The 26,969-nt window shown below is 35.2% G+C and overlaps 1 protein-coding gene across 3 annotated transcripts in view; it reads right to left on the bottom strand.

Annotated features, from left to right (window-relative positions):
- LOC111511600 (gastric triacylglycerol lipase-like) overlaps positions 1–26,969 on the bottom strand; it is a 397,870-nt gene that overhangs the window by 41,903 nt on the left and 328,998 nt on the right. Inside the window, exons 6-7 of one of the 3 annotated variants that reach the window (XM_074170077.1) lie at positions 22,992–23,216; positions 13,163–13,593 (exon numbers count right to left, since the gene is read on the bottom strand). The exons of 1 other annotated variant lie outside the window; for it this stretch is intronic. In XM_074170077.1, the coding sequence (XP_074026178.1) occupies positions 13,501–13,593; positions 22,992–23,216 (318 nt within the window). In that variant the 3' untranslated portion in view covers positions 13,163–13,500. Of the gene's footprint in view, positions 1–13,162; positions 13,594–22,991; positions 23,217–26,969 lie in introns of those variants that run through there. One more of the 3 variants, XM_074170076.1, reaches the window with a different exon arrangement.

The following is a 26,969-nucleotide window of genomic DNA, read 5'->3' as shown; positions in this document are numbered from 1 at the left end:
TATTGTGGAGAATATCAAAGGTTTTCATTTGTATAAGCTTAGTGATAGTGTTTCTCACATTCAATTAAACAGATCAAACCAATTGTCGTATTCGACATTCTGTGAAATCTGTAAACTAGATGTGACAGAATGAAGTGTGTTAAATTACCTACGTCGCATTATTTAATAGTACACAGTCCACTAGAAGGGGACCAGCGAGCCCAAAAACCAAAATTGGGACTCAACAAGTATACTATATAGCTTGTTGAAATAATATTTTATTTATTAGATCCACCTGACACATAAGGACACATTGTAAAATCAATTTGAGACAAGTAGATAGGGCAATATCATGAAATTGAGTTTTATATAGTTTATAATATTTCAATTATCAGATTTACCTAACTATTACATAAGGACATTAGGGACACATTGTAAAATTCATATAAGACTAGTAGATGGCTATGTGGAATTAATTTTATACAGCTTATAATATTTCAATTATTAGATTCACCTTACTATTAGATAAGGACACATTGTGAAATCAATTTGAGACCAGTAGATAAGGCAACATGTGAAATTGATTTTATATAGCTTATAATATTTCAATTATTAGACTTACCTGACTTTTACATAAGGACGCATTTCAAAATCAATTTAAGACAAGTAGATGAGGCAAATTGTAAAATTGATTTAACACACTCCAGAAGCAGGTACCTGAAACAGGTATCTATGATATCAATAGGGATAGCCTTTGTAAGTGTTATTAGTTTGATTTCCCTCTTGAACATGATCACTTGGTGATCGAAACACGTGTCGAGGTGTTGAAATAACGGTTTGGTGCTGGGAAAAACTCCAGTAATATCCATTGCTACACCAAAGGTTCCAAACAGTGTATCACAAGTAAAAATATCAATGAAATGATAAGATATCAATAAATATCATCTTGTATATTGTTTTGAATTCATGAATAATTCCTTCCTTCGTTAGAGACTTCCAAGCCCATCTCCGTTCCGATCCTACTCACCTCTCACTCATAACTAACATGATGCTAATTACAGTCTACGAGTAATTTCAATTTACTCGAAAGGTAAAATATTGGAATTGAAGGGGTTATATTTTTAGGAGTGATTAATTATTTGGAAAAGAAAGTTTTTGGCTTCCTACTACTTCATCTTGATACAAAAAACAAGGATGAGGGAATCTTCCAAGGAAAGGAAGAAAGTAATCAATTTTAAAATAAGTAACTCTATACATGGATGTGTAGATCATGCAAAGAAGTAACTTTCAGACAAAAACTGAAAGAAAGTCCTGAAACAGCTACTTTCATATAAACATTGAATTACACGTGGTGGTGTTGTTACGAATCATTGTGATTCAACCAAAGTAGACTGATTTTTTATTTTCACCAATATCCTCAGTGAAAAATTTCTATTCTCAACAAAAAAAGTTTTCTGATTTATTAAATTTCAAATGTTCAATAAATAAAAATTTCCAATATCTATGGAGGGTTATTTCTTCGAACTGACACGTGATGACATGAAGATGCGTTTATTTATACACAATTTTCCATTACACGTTACACAACAAATCATATGGGTATTTAAAAAAATGGGTCTTGAAAAATGTGGGTTTTTCGCTGCGGTTAAAATGACCAAAATTATCATTTCAGCGCATTATATTTTTATGAGATTTGTATGCGATTTTTGTGACAAAAATGACCGCTTCATAGTATAATATATCGGCGTGAAGTTATCCACAGACTTCTGGTCACACATGCTGACGTAGAGGAAAATAAAAATATATGGTTGGGATACGAAATTATTAGCACCCGTACCAAAATCTGTGGCTGGAAATACCTATTCACTATAGGTTGAACGTGGAATTATTAAGACTATTTGGTGTTTAACTTTTTTATAGAATCTTGAGTAGATTGACGCTTTGATAATCGTTTTCTTATCAACAATACAGATTTAGGGAAAAATAAAATTGAAAATATTAGACTTACTTTCCAATACTCCATATAGAAATAATATTCGATGATGTGCGTTCATCAAAATTACACCACTTCCATAGTTTCTTGAGTAGATTAATTTAGTGATAACAGATTTTTTGTCATCTGAACAGATTTCGAAAAAGAAATTGTTGAAACAATCAGATTAATCTTTTTGAAACCCCTTGTAGAATTGAAACCAGATGATGTGCGTGCATGAAAATCGAACAAGTCTCATGGAATCTCGAGTAGATTGACGTATTGATAACAATTTTTTTGTCTCCCAAACAGATTTCTGAACAAAAATGTTTAAACAATCAGATTCATTTTGTGAGATTCCTTGTAGAATTGGAATCAGAAGATGTGCGTTCATGAAAATCACACAACTCTTATAGAATATTCGGTAGATTGATACAGTAAAAACAGTTTCCTTGTCACCCATACAGATTTCGAGAAAAAAATTGTTGCAACAACCAGACTGAATTTTTGAAACACCTTGTAGAATTGGAACCATATGCTGTGCGTTCATGAAAATCACATAACTTTCATATAATTTTGGGTAGATCGATAAAGTGGAAACTGTTTTCTTGTCACCCATACAGATTTTGATAAAAAAATTGTTGCAACAATCAGACTCATTTTTTGAGATTCCTTGTAGAATTGGAACCAGAAGATGTGCGTTCATGAAAATCACACAACACTTATAGAATATTGGGTAGATTGATACAGTAAAAACAGTTTCCTTGTCACCCATACAGATTTCGATAAAAAAATTGTTGCAACAATCAGACTCATTTTGTGAGATTCCTTGTAGAATTGGAACCGAAAGATTTGCGTTCATGAAAATCACACAACTCTTATAAATCTTGGCTTGATCGATATAGTGAAAACCGTTTTCTTGTCACCCATACAGATTTCCAGGAAAAAATATTGAAACAATCAAACTCACTTTTTAAAACACCTTGTAGAATTGGAACCGGAAAATGTGCGTTCATGAAAATCACACAACTGTTATAGAATCTTAGGTAGATCGATATAGTGAAAACCGTTTTCTTGTCACCCATACAGATTTCGAGAAAAAAATTGTTGCAACAATCAGACTCATTTTTTGAGATTCCTTGTGGAATTGGAAAGCAGAAGATGTGCGTTCATGAAAATCATACAACTTTCATAGAATTTTGGGTAGATCGATATAGTGAAAACCGTTTTCTTGTCACCCATACAGATTTCGATAAAAAACAGTCATCTTGTCACATTTCCAGGAAAAAATATTGACACAATCAGACTCACTTTTTAAAACACCTTGTGGAATTGGAACCAGAAGATGTGCGTTCATAAAAATCAAACAACTCTCATAGAATCTTGGGTACATCAATATAACGGAAACCGTTTTCTTGTCACCCATACAAGGGGTTTTAAAAAGCCAGTCTGATTGTTGCAACAATTTTTTTATCGAAGTCTGTATGGGTGACAAGGAAACGGTTTTCGTTATATTGATGTTCCCAAGATTCTATGAGAGTTGTGTAATTTTCATGAACACACATCTTCTAGTTCCAATTCTACAAGGAAACTCAAAAAATGAGTCTTATTGTTTCAACATTTTTTTTTTCGAAATCTCTTTGGGTGACAAAATAATCGTTATCACTACGTCAATCAATCCGAGATTTTATGAGACCTGTTCGATTTTTATGCACGCATATCATCTGGTTTCAATTCTACAAGGGGTTTTAAAAAGTGAGTCTGATTGTTGCAACAATTTTTATCTCGAAATCTGTATGGGTGACAAGAAAACAGTTTTCGTTATATTGATGTTCCCAAGCTTCTGTGAGAGTTTTTTGATTTTAATGAACGCACATCGGCAGGTTCCAATTCTACAAGGAATCTCAAAAAATGAGTCCGATTGTTGCAGCAATTTTTTTATCGACATGTGTTTGGGTGACAAGATAACTGTTATCATTACGTCAATTTATCCGAGATTCTATAAGACTTGTTAGATTATTATGCACGCATATCATCTGGTTTCAATTTTCCAAGGGATTTTAAAAAGTGAGTCTGTTTGTTGCAACAATTTTTTTCTCGAAATCTGTATGGGTGAAAAGAAAACGGTTTTCATTATATTGATGATCCTAAGATTGTGTAAGAGTTGTTCGATTTTTATGAACGCACATCGTCTGGTTTCAATTCTACAAGGAATCCCAAAAAAATGAGTCTGATTGTTGCAACAATTTTTTTATCGAAATCTGTATGGGTGACAAGAGAACGGTTTTCACCGTGTCGATCTACTCAAGATTCTATAAGAGTTGTGTGATTTTCATGAATACAAGGAATCTCAAAAAATGAGTCTGATTGTTTCTACAATTTCTTTTTCGAAATCTGTTTAGATGACAAGGAATCTGTTATCACCAAGTTAATTTGCTCAAGAAACTATTAAAGTTGTGTGATTTCGATAAACGCACATCATCGGATATTTTTTCTATATGGGGTATTGGAAAGTAAGTCTAGTTTTCCAATTTCATTTTTCCCCAAATCTGTATTGTTGATAAGAAAACGATTATCAACGCGTCAATCTGTGGATAACTTCACGCCAATGTATAATATGCCACTTTTCTTTGTATTATCCTGACATCAACTTCCATAATCGCTGGATTGGACGTGTAGGACCTCAAAAGCAGCCAGCTTGCAGTCCTGATATGAATATTCTAAATGTTTATTTATAGGGTCATCTGAAGGCTCTTGTTTATAAAACTCCTGCACGAGATAATAATGACTTGAGTAACCGTATAATTGACAGTTGCAATGTCATAAGGAACACTCCGGGTTTTTTTGGAACATGTCAGACAATCAATGACAAACCGAATGCAGTCGTGTAATTCATCAGAAGGTGGACATTCTGCTCATTTACTTCAAGCTCAAGATTTCACTTTTAGTCTTCACCTCACCATCATCACGCCAACCTAGCCAGTTTAGTGAATACAGTGTGATAGTGAAAACATATCTTGTGAATTTTAGAATCTTTCGCTTCCAAAACTTCAAAGTCCCTTCTGGTTTGATTGTGATTCAAACTGCTGCTATTGTAATTTCACTTATAGTTATTCACAACCAATCCTTTTTGTGTTATTCCACATTAGTCGCTCGATATTATATTTTCCATTATCAACAAATGAAATCATTTGAAATGAGTATCCATATCGGCCTGTTTCAGCTGATATTACGGAAATAAGTTATGAGGCAATTTTAACTTTGGAAAATGATTATTTATGATGATTGTGTTCATTACTGGATGTGTTTATTTTTTGCATGAAACGTGAAAATATGTCAAAGGTGGATAATCAAATTTTCATACGTTTTCTTCAGATCTCTACAAATTTACATATGCTTCTCATACGAATTCCGAAATTATTTCATCACATGCATACTGTATGCCTATTTGACATGTCACCATGACGTTTCTTCATCAATTTCAACATACATGCCCCTTTCATGTGCTCTACATCATAATCTGTCTGCGAAGAATTCTAAAGAAATGAACTTCAAACGTTCAAGCCAGTCTCGAATACACCTACACAGTAGGTTGAATGGTCTGACGCCGATCAGAAAACAACTACTCCCCTGGCTAATATCACGTAGGGCGTTGGATTATATCCGACAGGCGTCAGTACAGGAATCTTCACAGAAAATTTTCAACATATGCAATTAATACAATACAACTGAAAAAGTCGACCTTCAATTTTGGAACGGGCACACTTGCAGACCGGTTTCGGGCTCATTAGCCACTCATCATTGCAAAATAGTGACCATCATCGACCTAAAATCAATGATATTCCATGATTGAAAATCGGAATTCTCTCAGAGAATTCTCTCCTATAATAATATATCATATTTCAATACTCAGTATCCTATTCTCAACGAACACAAATTCATAAACACAAAAATCATGAAAATTGGTCGAGCCGTTTTCGAGTTCTATCATTATTATTGTAATTTCTATTTATAAAATATAATTTTGTTAAATTTATTATTTTATTCCCGATGAAGACAAATCCAAAACACAAAAATCATAAAAAATGGTTCAGTCGTTCTTGAGTTCTTCCATCATTATCATAATTTTGATTGATGAAATATATTTCAATACTTATCATCCCATTCCCAACGAAGACAAATCCAAAACATAAAAATCATAGAAATTGGTCCAGCCATTCTTGAGTTCCTTTATCATTATTATTATTTTCATCGCTGAAATATCATATTTCAATAATTATTATTCTATTCTTGAAGACAAATTCGAAAACACAAAAAAGATGAAAATTGGTCCAGCCGTTCTTGAGTTCTTTTATTATTAGTATTTTTATTGATGAAATATCATATCTTTATATTGAAAATTTTTTGCCAAAAAAATTATCCTATCAAATTTGTCTATTTCTAGTCATGTGTGTCGAAATAACCAATGAAACCATCATTACACTGATAACTACCCATGGATAGTTTTCACGGGTAGTTATCACTTATGTCATGACATTGCTAAGCAACCAACACAATAAAGTTGTTTGACATTTCAGTAATTCAATTTTGTTCGAATTGTAAAAAATTTTCTCACCGAATATCCCTCGAACATTGATAAATAACTCATAATTTTATCACAACTTCCTCAAGCACGTTATTTTAGGTAACATCCCTCCGCCTTCGGCGTCGGGATGTTACCAAATAACGTGCTTTCAAAAACTGTGATAAAATTATTTCGTTAGTTATCAATGCCCTTGGGATATTATAGCTGATAATTCTTTTCCCGGCGAAGACAAATCCAAAACACAAAAAGCATAAAAACTGATCCAGTCGTTCATGAGTTCTTTCAATACTATTATTATTATTTTTATTGATGAAATATTATATTTTAATACTTACCATTCTGTTCACCACAATACAGATCCAAAAACACAAAAACCAGCCGTTCCTACGCCAGCATTATCAACCAACGACCACTACCCACACCGTGGGGTAAGTGACCATTGAGTTTGAGAATCATTTGCCCTGAGCAAACGCAGTGAGCCAAGAATTGACAGCCTTCTGCATCTGTCCGGGTAAGATTTCTCACTTAGTGCGGCAGGCCAGTATGATTTTAAGATTCGAGAGTAGAGAGGGCATCATTCCACCAAGGACTCCAATAATCAGAACAACCAACTTAACAGAGTGGTCTGGAGAGTCTGCGGAGTTCGAAGAGGATATCTCGATATTTTATCCATTTTTCCTCCTCTTTTCGGACGATATTCGTCCTCCAGGATAAATATCGTCTTGCTCTGGTTGTCGAGAAGGACTACATCAGTCTTATTAGCTCATTAGTTCCAATAAATTTGGCACTTCTTGTTCTCCACAACGGATTCAATATCCCCCGGAGGGTAGGGCAACACCGGTTACTCGTCAATAACGTAAGAGTGTCGTAGATGATAATAAGGCACTCTTAGGACCGCCTTATGCCGATGGATATATCGAGAGCGCATATGCTGGACAAGCTGATAGCAAGTGCATTAGGGCCTCGGGCGTCTCACGGCAGGCCCTGCACTTTGCGTCAGGAACCTCTATACACATCATGCGACTGCGGTAGACTAAGGTGTTGAAGACACTATCCTGGCAAGCCATGATGAACCCCTCAGTTTCCGACTTCAGCCCACTCGACCTGAGGAAAGCAAAAGTTAGGCGCTTTGATAAGCCAAGGTCTCCAATGTTATTGAAGAAGACCCCTTCCATTGGCTCGTCCTTGTGTCTCCGCAGAAGTAAGGTGATCTCTGCGGCTTTTATAAGAGCTTTTTGCTGAACGGGTTCCAACTTGGTGACAGAGTTGTGGTCACTTCGTGCAATGTCGAAAACTAAACCGAGTTCATGAGCTACTCGGGCAGCTGCCCTAAAGAGAAATTACCCAAGTTCTGCCCTTTCATGGCCACGGACCATGCAGAGAAGGGGGTCCGGGCTCCTGACGACTTTACAGGCGTTATTCAGTACAGTATATATCAAGTAGACACTCCAAACTCAAAAGACCATGGCCTCCCTGTTGTCGGGAGAAGTATAACCGTGGAACGGATGATTTGGGATTCAAACTTCTATAGAGATGCATAATTTTTCGGGTCTTCACGTCGAGTCATTATTATTATTAGTATTATTATTCTTATTATCATTTCAATTGATAAAATATCATATTTCAATACTTATCGTCCTATTCTCAACGAAAACAAATCCAAAACATAAAAATCATAAAAAATTATCCAGTCGTTCTGGAGTTCTTCTATTATCTTTATTTTCATTATTACTGATAAAATATCATATTTCATATATGCGACAGATCGCTACAGAGTATAATAAACTAATGTGCTTTGACAAGAGTATTGCATATCTGATGACTGGGAAATGTGCTTATTTTTGTATTCATTTTACGCAAGAGATTCTCTGGCATCAAACCGGAGTTTATTTTGCCACAGAAATCGCGAAATAACTCAAGTCCCTACGTTTTATATTGATATTTCAGATTAATTATAAATGTCAGAATTATGTTGTACATTTTTTCATTGAGTGTAGCTGAAAGAACTGTTATATTGGTTGGAAACGAAACATTCGAGGAAAGCAAATTATTTAAGAAATCCGGCCGCTAGGTACAGTTCGAAGTTGGGACATGTGAATAAGATGTGATTTATATTCGCTAAAGAAAAATAGTCACATGAGCATAACGGATTCACATCAATGCCTATTTTTGCCAGATGTACAGGAAACAGTTGTACAGATGTACAGTTGAATTTCATTCGTGTGATGGTAGTGGCGTAAAATCTAGCTGATATCAGTTATCAATTCTAGAGAGGTGGCTTCTTTCGCTGCCATCTACTTTTTCATTTCCGGCAATACCCGAGTGACCTTTGATTCAAATGAAAACAATGTCAAATTCATTACTGAAGAAGTAGGTACTCTAAGGTTTTCATAATTTCAAAAATAAGTATATTTTCATTGATGTATCTTGTAGTTGGTAAAGGAAGAGGAGGACAGATTTGGAATCCGATAAAGTGACTGAACTAGCTTCGCCATTAAGTGTAACCAACAAAAGAGCCTGAAGTATAGCATAAACCTCTGCTATGTAATCGAAGTTTTACTGGGAAGGTGGAATTGAGAAATAATATTTCTGTTTTGTATATAGAATGAACTTCCAGAACTTCCAGATCACTTTTAGACCCATCACAGTATTTTTGGAAGAATCAATTGTTCCCAGTACCGATTTTTTTAGAGCTTCATTGAGTATTCACCGAGAAGTTGGGGAATATGACCGTTGGTTTGAACATCAACATAGAAAATTCCAGCTGAAACTGAAACAAAATGTTCTGAGAGTTGATGACGCTTATTCTCTCTGATATTGCGGCGAAGGCTTCAGCCAACGGGGAATTATTTTTGTGGTTCCAGTATTGATTAACGAGATTTCCGTTTGATATTAGGTTATTACTACATAATTTGATGTTGACCAATTTATTGCAGGATAGAAAATGTCTGCGTAGGAGGAGAGAAGGTTCCTGAGCTTCCGCAAGTATAGCTGAGGTTGGAGATGATTTGAAGGCGCCGAGACAAATTGTTTAAGCTTTCGCTTGCATTATTTATAAGTAACAGTTTCGGATCTGAGACCGATCCGTACAATGTAAATCCGTAATCAAGTATGGATCGAATGTACGACTTGTAGAACAATCATGAAGTTCTGGGATCTGCCCCCATCGGTTTCTACAGACAAATTTGAAAATGTTCATGCCTTTTCCACATTTGGTTTGTGTTCAAACCAATTGTGATACACTTTGATACATTTTGATACACTTTGATACACATTTCCTGAAATTAACCCTGAATATTTATAATTGGGTACAACTGGGATAGACACAGAGCCCAGATTGATGTCGTCAACGGCTCTCTGTCTATGCCGAGTAAAGAACATCACGTCTCATGGACTGTATGGATACAGATATCATACACATATTGAATACATCTTATGGGTTGGTCGAAGACTTCGTGCTGGTTTGCTGTGTAGTTTTAAATAAGATAGAGCCCAATACGGCTCCTTGAGGAAGCCCTTGGTTGACAATATTGAACGAAATTTTCGCATTGAACCCAAAATTACTGTATTGACCCGAGTATGTTCAAAACAACTGATTCATATGCCCCCTGAAGGTCCCCGCGACCCCGCGAAATCCGTACTGAGATTAAGGAATTAAAGAATTATGTTCAAAGAACCATTCTGATCTAGACTTCACAATCTTTTCATATGTTTTAACAAGACACGATAAGCGAAATTGGTCGATAGGGTGAAGGGTAATCAGGATTGAATAAGCAGATATTTTTAAGATTTTTGTGATAAGTGCCTAATCATAGAATATGTGAAACTGTCTTCACCAGGTGCAGTGTTGCAAGTATTTTTGTTGTTATGTCTAATTTGGATGAAGTTAATTCAGAGGATATGCAGATTTCTTTTTCTATATTGTTTGAGATATTGTTATTGGTTCGGGGTTGACAAAACGGGGTCCTAAATAATCAAATAATTTTTTCATCAGGTCCGAGTGAATAATGGTTTCATTTGAAAGTTTTTATTTACTGAGAATACTTTTGACAAATTTCCAAATGTGCGCTGTAGGTGTATTTTTATTAATAATATTTAAAAACTTTCTCCAGCTTTTTCTTTGAAAATTAATTTAATTTTTGACTCCAACTTTCAATAAGCATTATAATTTTTCAAATTATAAATTTGTTTGAAATTACTCAAAGCCACCTCTCTACTTTTAACTAACTCGAAACATTTTGTGTCCCACCGAATGGGAGAAGACTTTGAAAGGCTTGTTCTCAATTGATTGTGAAAATTATATTTCGATAATTAATTGTGAAAATTTGTTTTTTTGTTAATCAGCTATCGCACCTTCACAAATGGAAATCCTCAGAAGTCGTAACTTGTGCGAGCTAAGGACTAACGAGTTCTTACCTTTAAACATATGATTCCTAACGGACAATAGCAAGTGACGGGTGACGGGTTGGACGATAGCAAGTGACAATCTGGGGTTCAGCCTGCGGCATGAATCGTCGATTCACACATCGGTCGATTGACTGAGTGAACAAAGCACCCACGTCGAACTGCCCGGCTACCGACCGGTGTTTTATGTTTATTATTGAGGCAGTTTTCCAAAGTATTCCAGTAAGCCTTTTTTTCATTCCATATATTAGAAATAATATTTTTTTTGAATCACTGTTGTTTGCTATTTTGATAAATATCGAAAAATAGTCATAAATGAATCTAATGCCTAATGAATCATACTGAATTTTCCATTCACATCTTGTAGCAAGAGTTGGAGATGTTGAAGTGATGTCTACTGCCAAAGTATGAGAGTTCGGAAAGGTGACACGAGTAGGAGAGCCATCGTTAAAAACCACTAGATTATGGTTGTTTATAGATTCGACTAGGTTTATTCCATTTCTTTCATTGTCATTGATATACCATGTGGTGTGATGACAAGTGCAATCACCGTAAACTAATACCGGAGATTGAAATTGGCCTGAAAGTTTTCCCAGTCAGATGAAGTTATGGTATTATTATTAGGTGCTTTATTTAAGAAAATAACACATGTATTTTGGTCTGACCCCTCTGGACCTGTACTTTTAGGAAGTTGCTATGTTCGGACTAGTCAGTCCTACTGTGATTTTCTTCGATTTAAAGTCGAAATAAACCAGAAATAAACGTTTCAAGTCAATATCTTCATTTTTATCTTTCAAAAAATTGTCAATGTCGAAATCGTCTTTTTTATAAACAAACCATGATCAATTATTTTAACATACTAAGTGAACAAAAGTGAACATATTTAATTGAAAGCAACAACAGGCTATGTTACGATTGCGCACGGCTGATGTAAACCTCGAAGTGAAAATAGGTCAATTGAGACTGAGCCTATGGCGAGGAGCGCTTACTGCGCAACCTCTGCTGCAGGCAACCAGTGATGCAATTGAACCCAGATTTGTGTTAAATAAACTCCACAAAAAACAAATAAAACAGAACACTGAGTCAGATGCTACGAATGCAATACACATAAAAACAGACGGCTCAAAAATCAAAGAAGGATCAGGATGTTGAGTGTACTCCAGATCACCAAGCCTAAGGATTAAGTGGGGAACGGGAAAAAATACCAGCTTGGTCCAAACAGAACTGGCTGGTATCTCAATCGCCACAAAAGAAATAACCAGGAAAGGAATTTCTGGCAAAAACATAATAATCTGCACTGATAGCAGACAATCCCTATTAGCCTTGAACAGATAACGTGCTACCTCAAGGCTAGTACTAGATTGCCACCAAGATTTAGCCAAAGACTCGGTAGATGATAACATTATCTTGAGGTGAGTTAAAGGGAACGACAGGAGTAACAGTAATCGCATTGCTGACTCTTTAGCCAAGGAAGCGGCTGGACTAAGACTTTTATGACCCAGTGGCACCTACGACCTGATGAATTCGACAATTGCGGAACTAGCCAAACGTCACACCCATGCTCAATCCCTAAAGAGATGGGATGGAATCAGAATGCAATCTTGCCAGGATCACCCTGGGCGACCCTGAGAAGCTGGCGCCGAAGAACTATCTGGCGATTACCAGGAAAAATCTACGCTCAACAGTAGGATTTCTGACTGGCCACTGTCAACTAAGGAAAGACCTCCACAATATGGGGCTAGTGGATACACCTCTATACAGGATATGTGAACAGGAAGATGAAACTGCCAGGCATGTCCTATGCGAATGTCCGGAGTTATCGACAATAAGAGAGTGTGTGTTCAGCGAGTCTTGGCCTACACCTGCCGATATAAAGATGTCTCCCAGATACCTGTCCACCTTTCTGGAAAGGACAGGATGGACGATGACCTAGGAGGACAACTCCTTGGGAGGTTGTACAATGAGTCACATGTAGCCTAAGTGCTCTTGGTCTACTACACTCACCACACTATTCTACAGATACAGATACAAAACACTCATATTTGATGGAATTGATTGGACTGCACCATACTTCGGTTTCTTTTTTATAATTTTTTTTTATTTAAAAATCTCAATATTATACAGAGTATAATTCATTATAACATTGGAATTAAAAGATCGAAAATAACTTTTGAAAACGCTCAAAAGTGCGAACTCGTTTCAGATGTATGCATCTCTACGTATGAGCGATTTTGGTGAAATTGGTGACACGTGTTAATCATTATATAGGAAAAATAGTATAGAAATGTCTGCGGAATGCAGTATAATGTCCGCTGTATATAGACCTACTGTGATTCGAAAGTGCTTATAGATTATAACGACAAGGAGTCACATTGTCTGCTGCATAATTGTTCATATCTAAGCGATCTAAAGGAAATTTGATGGCAACTTTAAATTTGCCTCTAAATATTTCTGTTACAGAAAATCTTTAAAAATGAATGACTAAAATACGGGAAACTTATGGATTGATAGATACGTTGTGCATTTTCTTCTTTCCTTGCAACTCGAACACGTCGGTTTTTCATGTCCATCCCAAGTTTCCTCTCTTCTGAAGAAATCCAAACATTTTGATTAACTCAATTGGCCAGTTCTTTGTATGGAGAGTGACAAATCCCTGAAAGGATCAAAGGTTACAGATGAGTGTCCACAGTGTATGTATGCACTTCATCGTGGATTTCAATTGGCCAAAGATATTATCTACAATCTTAGAGTTGCATGTACCTACTCTAATAAATCAGCCATGACTTTTGTGCTTTTCCGCTGTCGCTCAATTTTTTGTTTATTTTCGTTAAGGTCGGTTTAGATTTCTCATCAATTCTACTAACGTCATCATGTCAATCTTCCAAAAGATAACGAAGGGACTCCTGAGCGTTTGAATGCGCATGACCCAATTGGAGTTAAATTGCATGAAACTGAATTAAATAGATTCATGGAAGTTGTTTTCGAATTTGTGAGAGAATGATAATTCCAGAATTTGTTTATTTTCCACTGCATCTTCTGAGAAAATCGAGAAATGATCAATCTGCTTACTCCATTTTGGGTGTTCATAGAAAATTTTGATTTGATTTGTGGGTTCAGGAATATTTCATCTAGTTTTTGAATAGACAAAAGAGTACCCAATATCGATGTGGCATTACTCCTTTGAATGGCGATACTGATTCTTCGAATTAAAAATGAATAGGCTTGGTTGTCATCATTCTTCTACAAATTTCTTTCAACAATTCAGAAACATGAGGTCCAAAAACACCAAAGATTTCAATTGCAACAGGAAAGAAACAGTAGAAACTCAGTAAAGGGGAGTATTTCCGACATTTCGTTTTTTCTGCAATCATAGCGGCTGCACCACCTAATTACACGCAGGTGAAGGTGAATTACACGCACCACCTACGCAGGTGAAGTCCCAAACCAGAAGTTTTCCAAATTTCCAAGGGATTAGACTCATCCCGTCTAGACGCTTTCCATCATCTCGACTAACACCAAGGGGTTTCAGAACTGAAGGATCCACATCTGCATTTATGACTAACACAAATTGAAGAACCTAACAAAGATGTATCGAAATTCTAAAAGATGCACCATCTAAGAGGGTGCCCAAAGAAGCCACGGGAAGAGCATTCAGCCAGGCACCAGATTCTTTGGACATAACAGCTTTGAGTCTAGCCATTTGAATATCGGAACGTTCACCTGACTAAAGAAGTTGATTATGAAACAAATTAATCATTGGATAATCCCAGGCTTTCTGACACTTTTTATTTTCTGGAAAGGTATTTGTATTTTGAGACAACTATTTATTTTCACCATGCAAGTAATATGCATCAGAAATATCAGATTTGGAAAGAATAGAGTTGATCGAATGACGGGAACTGTTATAAGAGGAAAGAAATGCTGGCAGTGAGAGGGACGAAGCTAATCGAATACCTGAACTATCAGAATTAAGATTGGCGTAAGATGCAATCGAATTCCTGTATGCAATAATTTGGGGATTGCCAAACAGTATTTTAATAGAAAATATGCTATATAAAAATGAAGACGATTGAGATGAGATGAGAATAGGATTGAAGAACTCTGTTTTGTGTGTGAGCCAACGTGATAGAAACTCTACAGAGAGAGGAGCTCCCAGTGTGTTCTGGGAACACACCTAGGGTATTGCTTTGTTGAATCCATCTCTGAAATAAGATTGTAGTTTTTCAAAGTTCAAAAATGGTGAATTTCAATAATATTCCGTGGGTTTTTCGTATAATGATGTTTCTGTGAATCATGTTGAAGGCATTTTTATAATCTAGTTCAACAAAAATTTGAGAAGATGCATTGGGATGCTCATTTAAAAAGAGACGGGCAGCATATGCAACTGCTTCGCATCCCCCTGGAGTTGCAAATCCAAATTGAACAGGACGAAATTAACTTCCTAAGAAAACTGAAACATCAATACATGATAATTTTGCCACAAGGCGACGAAAAATGGTACCAATAGCAATGGAGCAAATGCTACCATCTTTCTTTGATGCTATCAAAGATGCATCATACAAAATAGGACAAATATCGAGATTCAGTAGACCGCTTAGCAGAAAGTGACACAAGGAAGTCAAAGAGGACAAAACCTTTTCAACTCAACAAGCAGAACTTTCAGATTTCAAGTCTTGTGAATGACAAGGTCTGAGGGAGTCTATTCCTCCTGCTGAACCAGTGCGAAATGATCTGAACGTTTACGACTTCTACATCTGATACAATTGCAGATTTGAGATAATCTTCAACAACAAAATTGAAAACTTCTTTAATGACACCCTTGCGTTGAGTGAAAAATTTGGGAATGTAGGCGACTTAATTCATTACGAAGTATACAGTCATAAAGAGTTTGCTATTGAATATGTTTTGAACAAAACCTCTGTTTTATCATGTTGAGATGATATCTATGATATCTTTTCAAATGCTGCCCTTCGATGAAAAGGAATATCCAACTCTCTAATCTACTAATGTTTTCATCAGCATGCTCTACAAAAACGATATACGGTACCGTGTCTTTGAATATTTGTTGTTGAAATCATATGATGTCTGCGAATCTGTTCTATTATTTTCAATAGAATCTGGAGAATTTTGGGCGATAGCATCATGAGAGGACGACCCAACTGGATCGCCCGAAGTTGTATCCATCATCAATAAAAAATTTAGCGACCTTTTTTTATATGACTAATATTCGAAATTATATTGATTTTAGTTGAGATCTCATTTTGGAAATCACGTAATTTACTAAAATAGGAAGTACTTCTCACTATACAGTGTCACCATTAAAGTGCGCACCATATGGGAAACTTTTTTTTCGAAAAGTTTCAATGAAGTTTAACTTCGGCACTTGTTTGTGCTTTGAATTTAATTCAAAATAATGCGGCCAACTGCGCACATTTTTAATTTCTCTTTAAAAATGTCCGTATAAGTTAAAATTTATCAGAAAAGTTAAACTCCATGATGAATTTGTTATGTATACATGAATTGATGACAATTAACCGAAATTGTTTTTTGAAATAAAGGGGATAGCTGTCAAAAATAAGCAAAACGTTAACTTCATCCTAGTTGCATAAAATTTGGCATATGGATATAAAATAGCCGTAGACACAACTTTTTCAAGTAACTTTTTGTTAAATTCGATCTAGAAATGCACTTTTTCAATTTTTTTCAAAAAACAAGTTGAATTTGACAAAAACTGAATGTCAGTGGGTCGCAGTTGGCCGCATCATTTCAAGTTGAATTCAAAGCACAAACAAGTGCCAAAGTTCATTGCCGAACTTCATTGAAACTTTTCGAAAAAAAAGTTTCCCATAAGGTGCGCACTTTAATGGTGACACTATATCACTCCGACACGAACGAAAGACTATACGGAACTGCTTACAAAACTTCTCTGTTTCGAAGAAAGACAATGTTGTTGATTGAAGTTATATTATTGAAACATTTATCCATCGTACGACACATATAAAACCGATAAATATTCATTCACCAACAAAATCAAAATTCAAAGCCATCAAAGGAATTCGTACAAAACAAAGTATTCCCAAATTTTGATCGAATGTTATTGTACGTATAAGCGAATACATAAACATCTTCGAAAAAGGCTAGCTAGCCAATTTTACTACGGAGCTGGTTGTGAACCAGAAATACGATCTTCAAAACGATACCGTTAGATTATTTTGAAGATATTTTTCATTCGCTATCATTGAACTCGAAATAACACTTGAATTTAATTGTTACCGTTTGAATTCCTGGACTAATTTACACTGACGTTTATTTGTATCAGTTGCTGAGATAAGAATATAAATAAAGTATTGTTTTTGACTCTCTGAAAACCGAATTTCAAAAAATTATCAAAAATCGGTCATTCGGCGTGATATAAATATTACATTATACATTTTAGGTAAGATTAATAAATAACAAATGGTCCTTCGCTGCCAACAGAACTAATCTGTGATTATATGTCCGAAAAACTTCTGTTACGACGTAGTCAAAGGCTCAGGGAAAAGTCTGAAAGTCAGAAACTAGCTTCTCAAGTTAAGTCTTGTTCAATGCCATTGAAATCTCATAGTTTCATAGCTGAAAGAAGTACCTTTTCAAACGTAGCAGGAGCCAGAATGTGTCAAAAACAAAGAACAGTGAATCAAGACGTCAGCAAGCGGAACTTCGAATTTCCCTTTAAAAAAGAACTTGGAACAAGAGCTGCTTCAGGAGAAAGAAGAAATGCTTGATATTGAGTTAGCGTTGAAATTATCACGATTGGCGGATGATGAGCTGAATTCAGAGGAAAGTGAGTTCTGTGAGAGGGTGAGAAGACCTGATATAAATAAATGGGTCAAAGGAGAACATCCATGGCAGAAAATACCGCATAACGGATCTTCTTCAAGTGTGAAAATGGAAAATAAGGTAAAGGATCATTATTTGAAACCAACTATTACAAAAAGTGATCATCAAATACCTGATTCACAATTCAAAACATTTTTAGCACGACAGTCAATGCCAAAGGAATTTGCCAATATTTAGTGGCAATCCTATGGAATGGCCAAATTTCATTTACCAGTATCGCAATTCTTCTAAAGTGTGTGGTTTGTCTCAGGAAGAAAATCACTGTAGATTACAGAAGTGACTAAAAGGCAATTCCTTGAAAATCGTTCAAAGTCTACTAATTATGCCTAAGAATGATGACAAAATAATGAAAATTCTGGAAAGTAGATTTGGACAACCTCAATAAATAATTTTTATGCTACTCGAAAAGGTGAAATGTTTTCCTATCGTGAAAGAGGAAAGACTTGACTCACTGATACAATTTTCCAATGAAGTAAAAAACCTTGTTGGAACTATTGACTCCCCTAATGGAAATAATCACCTTCCTATTTTTCTACAAGAATTAATGAATAAACTTCCTAATTCATACAAAATTATGTGGATTGAAACCTATGGTTTTCTGTCAAAAGACGTTTCCTACAAAAAGACGTTTCCTGCCAGCGTTTACAGGGCGTAGTTGTGGTACAAAAATTATACTTTGACTACAGTGGATAGAAAAAAGTGTATATGTTGTGAAAAAAATTTACATTGTTTGAACTTATGTTGTACATTCAAATCCTTCTCTGTTCATGAAAGATGGAATTTTGTGACTTCCAAAAAAATTTTGTTTTTCTTATTTTGTGCCTTTTCATAATGTGTATGCCTGTAAGAAGAAGAATATTTGCAATATCAGATGATAAAAATGATATCCACCCATCAGATGATAAAAATGATATTACAAATTTGGAATCCACCTCGATTCCCAGTGAAAATGTCAATGATGTTGAAGTCAATTGTCATATTTCTACAAACAAACATATTCTACGCAAAATTCTACTGGTCACCGTCAGTTATAGTACGATAAATGTCAAAACCTATGCACTTTTAGATGATGCTTCTACAGTCACATTGATTGAAGAACAATTGGCAAATGAATTGAATCTCCAAGGACCTCAACAATCACTTAGTATTCAGTGGACTAACAATCAAGTCAAAGAACAAGAAGTTTCCAGAGTTCAGTTTCACAATAAAATCAGAAGAAAACATTGCGGAATTCCAAGTGAGACATTCGAGAACAATAAAAGGCTTATCACCACCTACACAAACTGTGGAAACAGGTGAGATTCTCAAAAAATATCCTTATATAAATAAGAAAATTGCCCCAATGATAAATGCCAAACCTAGAATCTTAATTGGTCAAGACAATTGGCTGTTACCGGTGAACAGAAAAATTATTACTGGACCATGGAATGGTCCAGCAGTAAGTAAGACATTGCTGGGTTGGGTTATACACGGAAATGTTCTAGACCAGGTACTCACAATAAAAAAAAATATTGAATTTGCTTGTTATACTCATGGAAAACAGAGGGATGATTTAGACAAACTTCACGAACTTGTAAAAGAACAATGGAATAATAAAATTTCTGGAGCAGATAAAATTGAAAAATCCATGTCAAAAGAGGGCAAGAGGGCACAAACCATTCTAGATAAGACTAAGAGAAGAATTGGAGACAGATGGGAAACTGGACTATTGTGGAGAAATGAAAATTCAGTTCTCCCAGAAAGCAGAAATAATGCGTTGAATAGGTTAGCATGTAGGAAAAAGAAAATGGACAAGAGCTTTGAGTATGGTAAGACATATGGTAAGTCATCCATCTTATGACTTTCTGAAGAAAGGGTATATTCACATACTCACGAAAGAAGAAAGTCAAATTCAATCTCCAAAATATTTGGTATCTTCCACATTTTGGTATTATTAACCCAAATGAACCGAATAAATTTAGACCTGTGTTTGATACTTCTTCAAAATCAAATGGCATCAGCTTGAATGATTGCTTAATGACAGGTCCCGATTTATATAATTCGCTTTATACAATTTTGATGAATTTCAGGATAAATTACAAGTGAAAGTCCGCCACCAAGATTGTATAGCTCAGAGGTTTCTATGGCGTGGACTTGACAGAAATAGAGAATCTGATGAATATGAAATTAAAGTAGTTTTCTTTGGATCATCAAATGGCCCATGCCTAGCGCAGGAGGCAAAGAATCGAAATGCTTGAGAATTTAGCGAGAAATTTCCAGCAGCAACGGAAGAAATCATTGAACATCACTATATGGATGATTACTTAGGTAATGCAGATTCCATTGAGGAAGGTAAGGAACTCATTGATGATATTATATATGTTCATTCAAAAGGTGGGTTTACCATATGTAACTGGATCTCTAATTCAACTGAACTTCTCAATCATATCAATCCCAAGTTGAGACTATTTGAAGAGAAAAACTTTCAGTCTAATTTGGAAAATGTAACTGAGAGAATTTTAGGTGTTTTTGGAAATCCCTTCAGTGATAACTTTATATTTCAAATGAAATTGCATAAAATTGACAATGATATTTTGTAATTGAAACGACGACCAATTGAGCGAGAAATATTGAAATTGGTCATGTCAATTTTTGACCCTCAAGGTTTTTTCACAATTCAGAGCAAAATCCTCCTACAAAATATTTGGAAAATAAAACTCGGGTGGGACGATGAAATTACAGATATTCTAAATGAAAGATGACAACTTTGGCTGTATTGCACTTTGGAAAGAAATTAATCAACCATTCAACTGCATTCGTTCTGTGATGCTTCTGAAAGAGCATATGCTACAGTAGCATATTCACGTTATCAAAACAAATATTCTGTTCAAGTAGCTTCTGTCAATGCGAAAGCAAGAGGTACCACTTTGAAACAACCTGTTTCAATACTCAGGTTGGAATTACAAGCAGCAATCTAGCTACTTAATTAACAATTTGGACTTAAAAATATCAGAAGTTATTTATTGGACAGACTCTGAAACAGTGTTATACCGGATTAGATCAGAAGCACATAGATTTGTGTCTCAACGTTTGGGGGAAATACAAAACCTAACCAAAGAAAATCAATGGAGATATGTCACCTCCAATGATAATGTTGCGGATGAAGCCACTAAAAGATATCAAATTTTGGATTTCAATTCAAATAGTCAATGGCCCCAAGGGCCTGAGTTTCTAAAATTTCCTAGGGAAAATTGGCCTACAGAGAATGAGAATAAAAGTCCAAGAATAATGGACAAAACAGTTTTTGAAGAAAGAAAGGAATATTTTTTTTTGACTTCTGTTATTCCAACTCCAACCACATTTTTCAAAATGGACAAAATTGTTAAGATGCTTGGATGCTCAGATTCATAAAAAGAAGTAAACAAGGAATTGGAATGGGAAGGCTAAAAGGCACGTTGATTTGAATGAAAACTTAAAGAATCTCTTCACAAAAGTGGAAGAACTAGAAAAAGGGGAAATTATATCAGCAGAGAAGCTATTGTATAAGAAAATCCAATTAGAGACATTTTCCGAAGAGATTAAATATTTAAATGATGATGTTCTGAAAGGTAGCAGTATACTTTACCCATTGCCTCATACTATGGATGAAGATGGATTACTTCGCTTACCGTGTTAGGAATCACATGTTGAAAGGTAAGATCTCGTTAGTCCTTAGCTTGCACAAGTTTCTCAACTTCGGAGAGTTGTCGTTCTGATTAACGGAAAAACAGATTCAAACAAGGAGGCTAGACAATATGTTGAATGCGCGAGAAGATTTCAGAAACCCAATAATTTTGGACCCTAAACATAAAATTACCAGACTCATCTTTCATCATTACCACGAGCAAGTCAATCATTATGGACAAGAAGTTGTTGTCCAGAATTTGAGACAAAAATATTAGATTTTACTCATTAGATAAGCAGTTAAATCAGTATGGGCACATTGTCAAACCAGTTAAAATCAAAGAGCTATTCCAAATATACCAATAATTATGGGACAACTGCTACCTTGTCGACTTGAGAGAACAATACGAACATTCATCAGAACAGGGATGGATTATTTTGGCCTATAATGGTAACTGTCAAGAGAAGTCACGAAAAACGTTGTGGTGTAATTTTTACCTGCATGGCCACCAGAGCTGTACATTTAGAAATTGCTCATAATCTTTCCACTAATAGTTTTATATATGTTCTGAGACAATTCGAGTGTAGAAGAGGATGTCCAGAAGAACTCTACAGATCAGCACAACGTGAATTCCAATTCTGAAGCAGAGAGGGATAAAAAACAATTTCTCACTGAAGAATATATTTTGGAAATTTAATCCTCCATGCAGTCTAAATATGGAGGATGACTGGGAACGTCTCATCCAGATTGTTAAAAAAATTTCGAAGGAGATGTTACAAACCAAATATCCTCAAAAATATGCTCTATGAACTGTTCTAGCAGAAATAGAGAATATAGTGAACTCACGACCTCTGACACACATTTCTCTGGACTCTGTCGACTCTGAACCACTCACACCAAATCATTTTCTAATTGGACCTTCTTATGCGGCAATGTCTTGCGTTGACTTGGCAAAAGAAAATTTCAACCTACTCTCAGAATGGAAGAGGTGGACATATGAATACCTTACATATGTGACAAAACGAAGCAAATGGTAACAAGAAACACCAAGTATTCAAAAGAACGATGTTGTTCTCATAGTTGACCCCAATGGTCCAAGAAATCATTGGCTCAAAGAAAGAGTTTTGAATTTGTATCCTGCGAAAGACAACCGAATCAGAATAGTCGACGTTCAGTTAGCTAACGGAGTCATTTTAAGAAGACCTGTTTCAAGACTTTGTGTATTGGATGTGACAAAAAGACATGAAGATTGAGTAATTGTTATTTTCTACCCTAGAACCATTACTGGGGAAAGAATTTTACTGTTTGAATTCCTGGACTAATTTATATTGACGTTTATTTGTATCAGTTGCTAAGATAAGAATATAAATGAAGTATTGTTTTTGACTCTCTGAAAACCGAATTTCAAAAAATTATCAAAAATTGGTCATTTGGCCTGATATACAGATATCTCATACATTTTAGGTAAGATTAATTTAACATTAATAATTGGTCCTACATATATTGCGTTCAGTTTCAAAGTAACTCACGTCTAATGTTCCTAACCAGTCGTTTGCTCCAACAACCAGAGAAACTGGAACAGGTATTTTAGATACATCATAATTAGGAGGTACAGGCTGACCATATCTTTTTATATTCTCTGATCCGCCAAAACTTCTGTGTCTCAATTCACCGCTATTAATCAATTGGGCGAAATGGGCCAAAATTCCTACAGGTACATTATCCTGAAGTTGTAGTAGTATGGGTGCATCAATCTGAAAATAATTTCAATAAAATCTCAATCTGGTAATTTTCAGTTTGCAATGAAAACTGAAAAATATAGATATTATTCTTTCTGGTATCCAAATTAGAAATCAATATGTTTATTGACAACAAATTTCTGAGATAAATCACTACAAAGATGTGAACAAACTATTAGTTTACATTTGAAAAATCATTAACATAAAAAAGATTGATTTTCTTAAAAATATAATCACTTCATTTTGAACTTCAATAGAGTAGTGCAGGAGCCCGTTGGAAACGCCAGAAAGACAGAAAAATATTAACAGCAAAACATTTATTGTAGAAGTAGGACCGTTATAAGAAAAGTAAATTAAAACGAGTATGGAAAATGAAATGGGGTGAATTATAGGGGGTGGAAAAGGCTTAGTCATGAACGAAACTGAATTCCTAGTAAAAATGTTGTATGTAATATGGAGATTTTCAACTCCTGTATGAACTATTTTTCTTTAAATCTCCTCAAAAATTGTTTTTTTTTTTTTTAATTTTTTCCCTTCACAAATTATTGGGTTTCACGATAGTTGGTGGAAAGTAATTTTTTTGTGGTCCTTATGTCCTATGATTTTTTTTAATCAAGAGATTCAGTATAGCTTTCTATTCTAATGTTGAACCCAAAAAAGTTCTCACTTTCAGCAAGGGTATTTCAACATATGTGCTAAAAACAATTTTTAAATTATTAGTGGTATTAGAGTAATATAGCCGATTGTGGAATACTGTTTTGTTTTTTGGAAAAATAAAAATGAAAATTTCGACATTATAATTCACATTTTGGAATATAGATAGCGTGAAGTGTTACAAACACAAAACTGAAATAATAAAAATTATAAAAAAAACAATTCATGTCAGAAAAACAACTTAAAAATAAAGTGCACTTTTTCTCTAGCTGAAAAATGTGTGCGTAATGTGGAATACCAATATACGCCAATGTAGAATAGGTAATATTAGAATTGATATTCAAATAATTTGTTTTTTTTAATCAAGCAAAAGATTATTGGAAAATAACGTACGTTTATTTCTGTTTATTATAAAATACGAAAAACAAAACAATAAATTAACATAAAGAGCAGAAAGAACAAAATAACTAAGAACAAAAATCGCAGATTTAAGAGTTTTTATTTGGCATCTGCACATTCTTCGTTTGCTCGGCAGTTGCACAAGACACACATAACCCATATTTCTCCGCGAGTAACATTTGAAAAGAGACCAATTGCGACAACAGGGCACGTTTCTAGCGGACAGTTTTCTTCATCGCCTGAAGAATTTTGCAATGAGCTCTTGTTAGATTCTGAGCTCGATGAAGATGAAACTCTTTTCTGACGTTGAGCGGGAATTTGCTGCTTCTTTTGTTTTTTTGGTTTATTTTGCACTCCACTGCAACTTGGTACTGCATCAAAAATTTTTTTCTTTACCATTTCCCTTCTTTCTATTCCTGAATTATCTGACTTCTCTAAATCCTTTTTATTTGGTGTAGAAGTTATTATTTTTGCCCAGCCAGGTTTTCTACCCTTGGTTGCTATTTTTTTCTTCATGGTGAGTACCGGAACAATGTCTTCTGGATTAACTGAAATTGGTGAACATTGCCTTTCTTCTCTATTTTCGCGATTGAGGTCTGCAAGCTGTTCTTCTTGAACTACATCATCATGATGTGACGCTGCCAAAAAATCTTCATCAGTAAAAACACCTCTTCTAAGCGGATAAATCTCTGTAACAGCAAAACCCTTAACAGCTCGTTCGGCGGAATGAACTTTTAAGTAAGCCCGGCCAAAAAGTTCGCATACATCAAAGTGATTGACAGCACGTTGATTTGTTCTCAAGAACATTCTAATTTCTTTATTATAGAATGTTTCCTGTACCCCAATCACTGTTTCATCAAGGGGCTGCATTTCATGAAATGTGTGCGGAGAAATACAAAGAATTGTCACAAAATTTTCTTTAGCCTTCACGACAACATCCAGGTTCAGTATGGGTATTATGTCTATAGAGGATAAGGAGAATTGGATTATTTTCAGATGGACGAACTTTCTCAATAAAGTGGTTTAAGTGGTCAAACCAGGCAGTAAAAAGGTTAGTCTGTATCCAACCAGACGGGTGAAATTTGAACAGTCCTAGGTGGAGCACCTTTCTTCAATTGTTCGTTACAGTTTTTTCGCGAAAATATGATTGAAGGTGGAATAAAATTCCCTTCTGCGCTCATACACATTACAACAGTTATTAACGACCCCCTTTCTGCAGAAGTGAGGCTTCCGATCTGACGTTTTCCTTTCAATGTCACTATTTGGGGACGCTTCGACTGTGAAATACAAATACCACATTCGTCCACATTGAAAATCTGGCTAGCAGTAAACTTTTTTCTTCAAAAATCGTTTCAAGTAAATCAAAGAATTCATCTACCCTTTCTTTGTTGAATCCGGCAGCCCGTTGAGTTGATGTATCTGTAGGTTTTCTCAAACTGATTGATCCTTATGTCTATGAAGAAAACGCTTCATCCAGTTTTTTTCCTGATTTTTGGTGGAGCAAAGAAGATGGTTTTGATAGATTTATTCTGCCTAGCAAGTTGAAAAGCAATAGAGCATAGGTCCCGCCTTGTCAATCCAAAAATTTTTTTCTTCATTAACAGAATGTACTCTACCAGTTTGGTTTCTAGCACTTGAGTTGAAACAGGTTTTCTTCCCAGAGTCTCTTTTTCAATAAGTCCAACTTTATCATTTTTACAGTACCAAAATAATGTAGAGCGCGGTACTGTAATGTTTAGCAGCCGCTAAATATCTCATTGTTTTTCTCCGTACCGCGTGTACTGTCATTATCATGTTTTCTTCAGTCCACTTATGTTCTTCTACATTTCTCAGAGGCATTTTCTAAAAAGTGAAAAATATTTTCAAAAGAAGCCTCTAATGTGGAATATTCCACATTCAGATCCTACTTGGTATTCTACAATACCGATATTTTGATAATTTATAAAAAAAATTAAAAATTGTAAAACATCAAAAACAAAATAGTTATGAAATATCTAAAATATTTTATAATCAACTACTACCTACCTTCACGCATATACAGGAATCTTGCAAAAATGTCTATAAATAGAGTCACAATGAATGCAAAAATATGCGAAGGTTACACTATGTGTTCGAACCAATACTGGCAGTCGACAGCTGCAAAATGCTCCATGGTGTTAGTAGGGGAGGTAGGGAAGATTCCCTCATCCTTTTTTTGTATCAACTTTCTTTCCCAAAAAAAAACTCACTTCTCATGGAAACACCCCCGTATCTTCCGTAATATTCGAGGTAGAACGATGAAACTCCATTTTTACGGTAAAACATACTAGGGGGCAAAATAGGCCCAAAATTCCTTCAGATTCGTGATTAGGACTACCAACTCACTACGAATATTTTTTTTCCTGAAAAAATGTCAGTCCTGAAAAATCCGAATTTGTCTCACTTCTTATGGAAAAACCCTCGTATCTTAAAATTCGAGGTAGAACGATGAAACTCTCAAGACTGATGGAAGTGCTCAGAATGCATCTACCACCTGAATGGGGTTAGCCAAAGTGATATACACTGTCCGTCACTCGCGATGGAACACCCCATTTTTACGGTAAAACATATTAGTGGGCAAAATTGGTTCAAAATTCCTTCAGATTAGTGATCAAGACTACCAACTTACTACGATTACAATTTTTCCTAGAAAAATTTCAGTCCTGAAAAATCCGAATTTGTCTCACTTTTTATGGA

This window comes from Leptinotarsa decemlineata, unplaced genomic scaffold (genome assembly GCF_025532065.1).
Source record: "Leptinotarsa decemlineata unplaced genomic scaffold, Ldec_3_MD MMD2_P_RNA_scaffold_6, whole genome shotgun sequence".
NCBI lineage: Eukaryota > Metazoa > Arthropoda > Insecta > Coleoptera > Chrysomelidae > Leptinotarsa > Leptinotarsa decemlineata.
The sequence above is the reverse complement of the archived record's forward strand: the minus strand, read 5'-3'. Positions and strand labels throughout refer to the sequence as shown.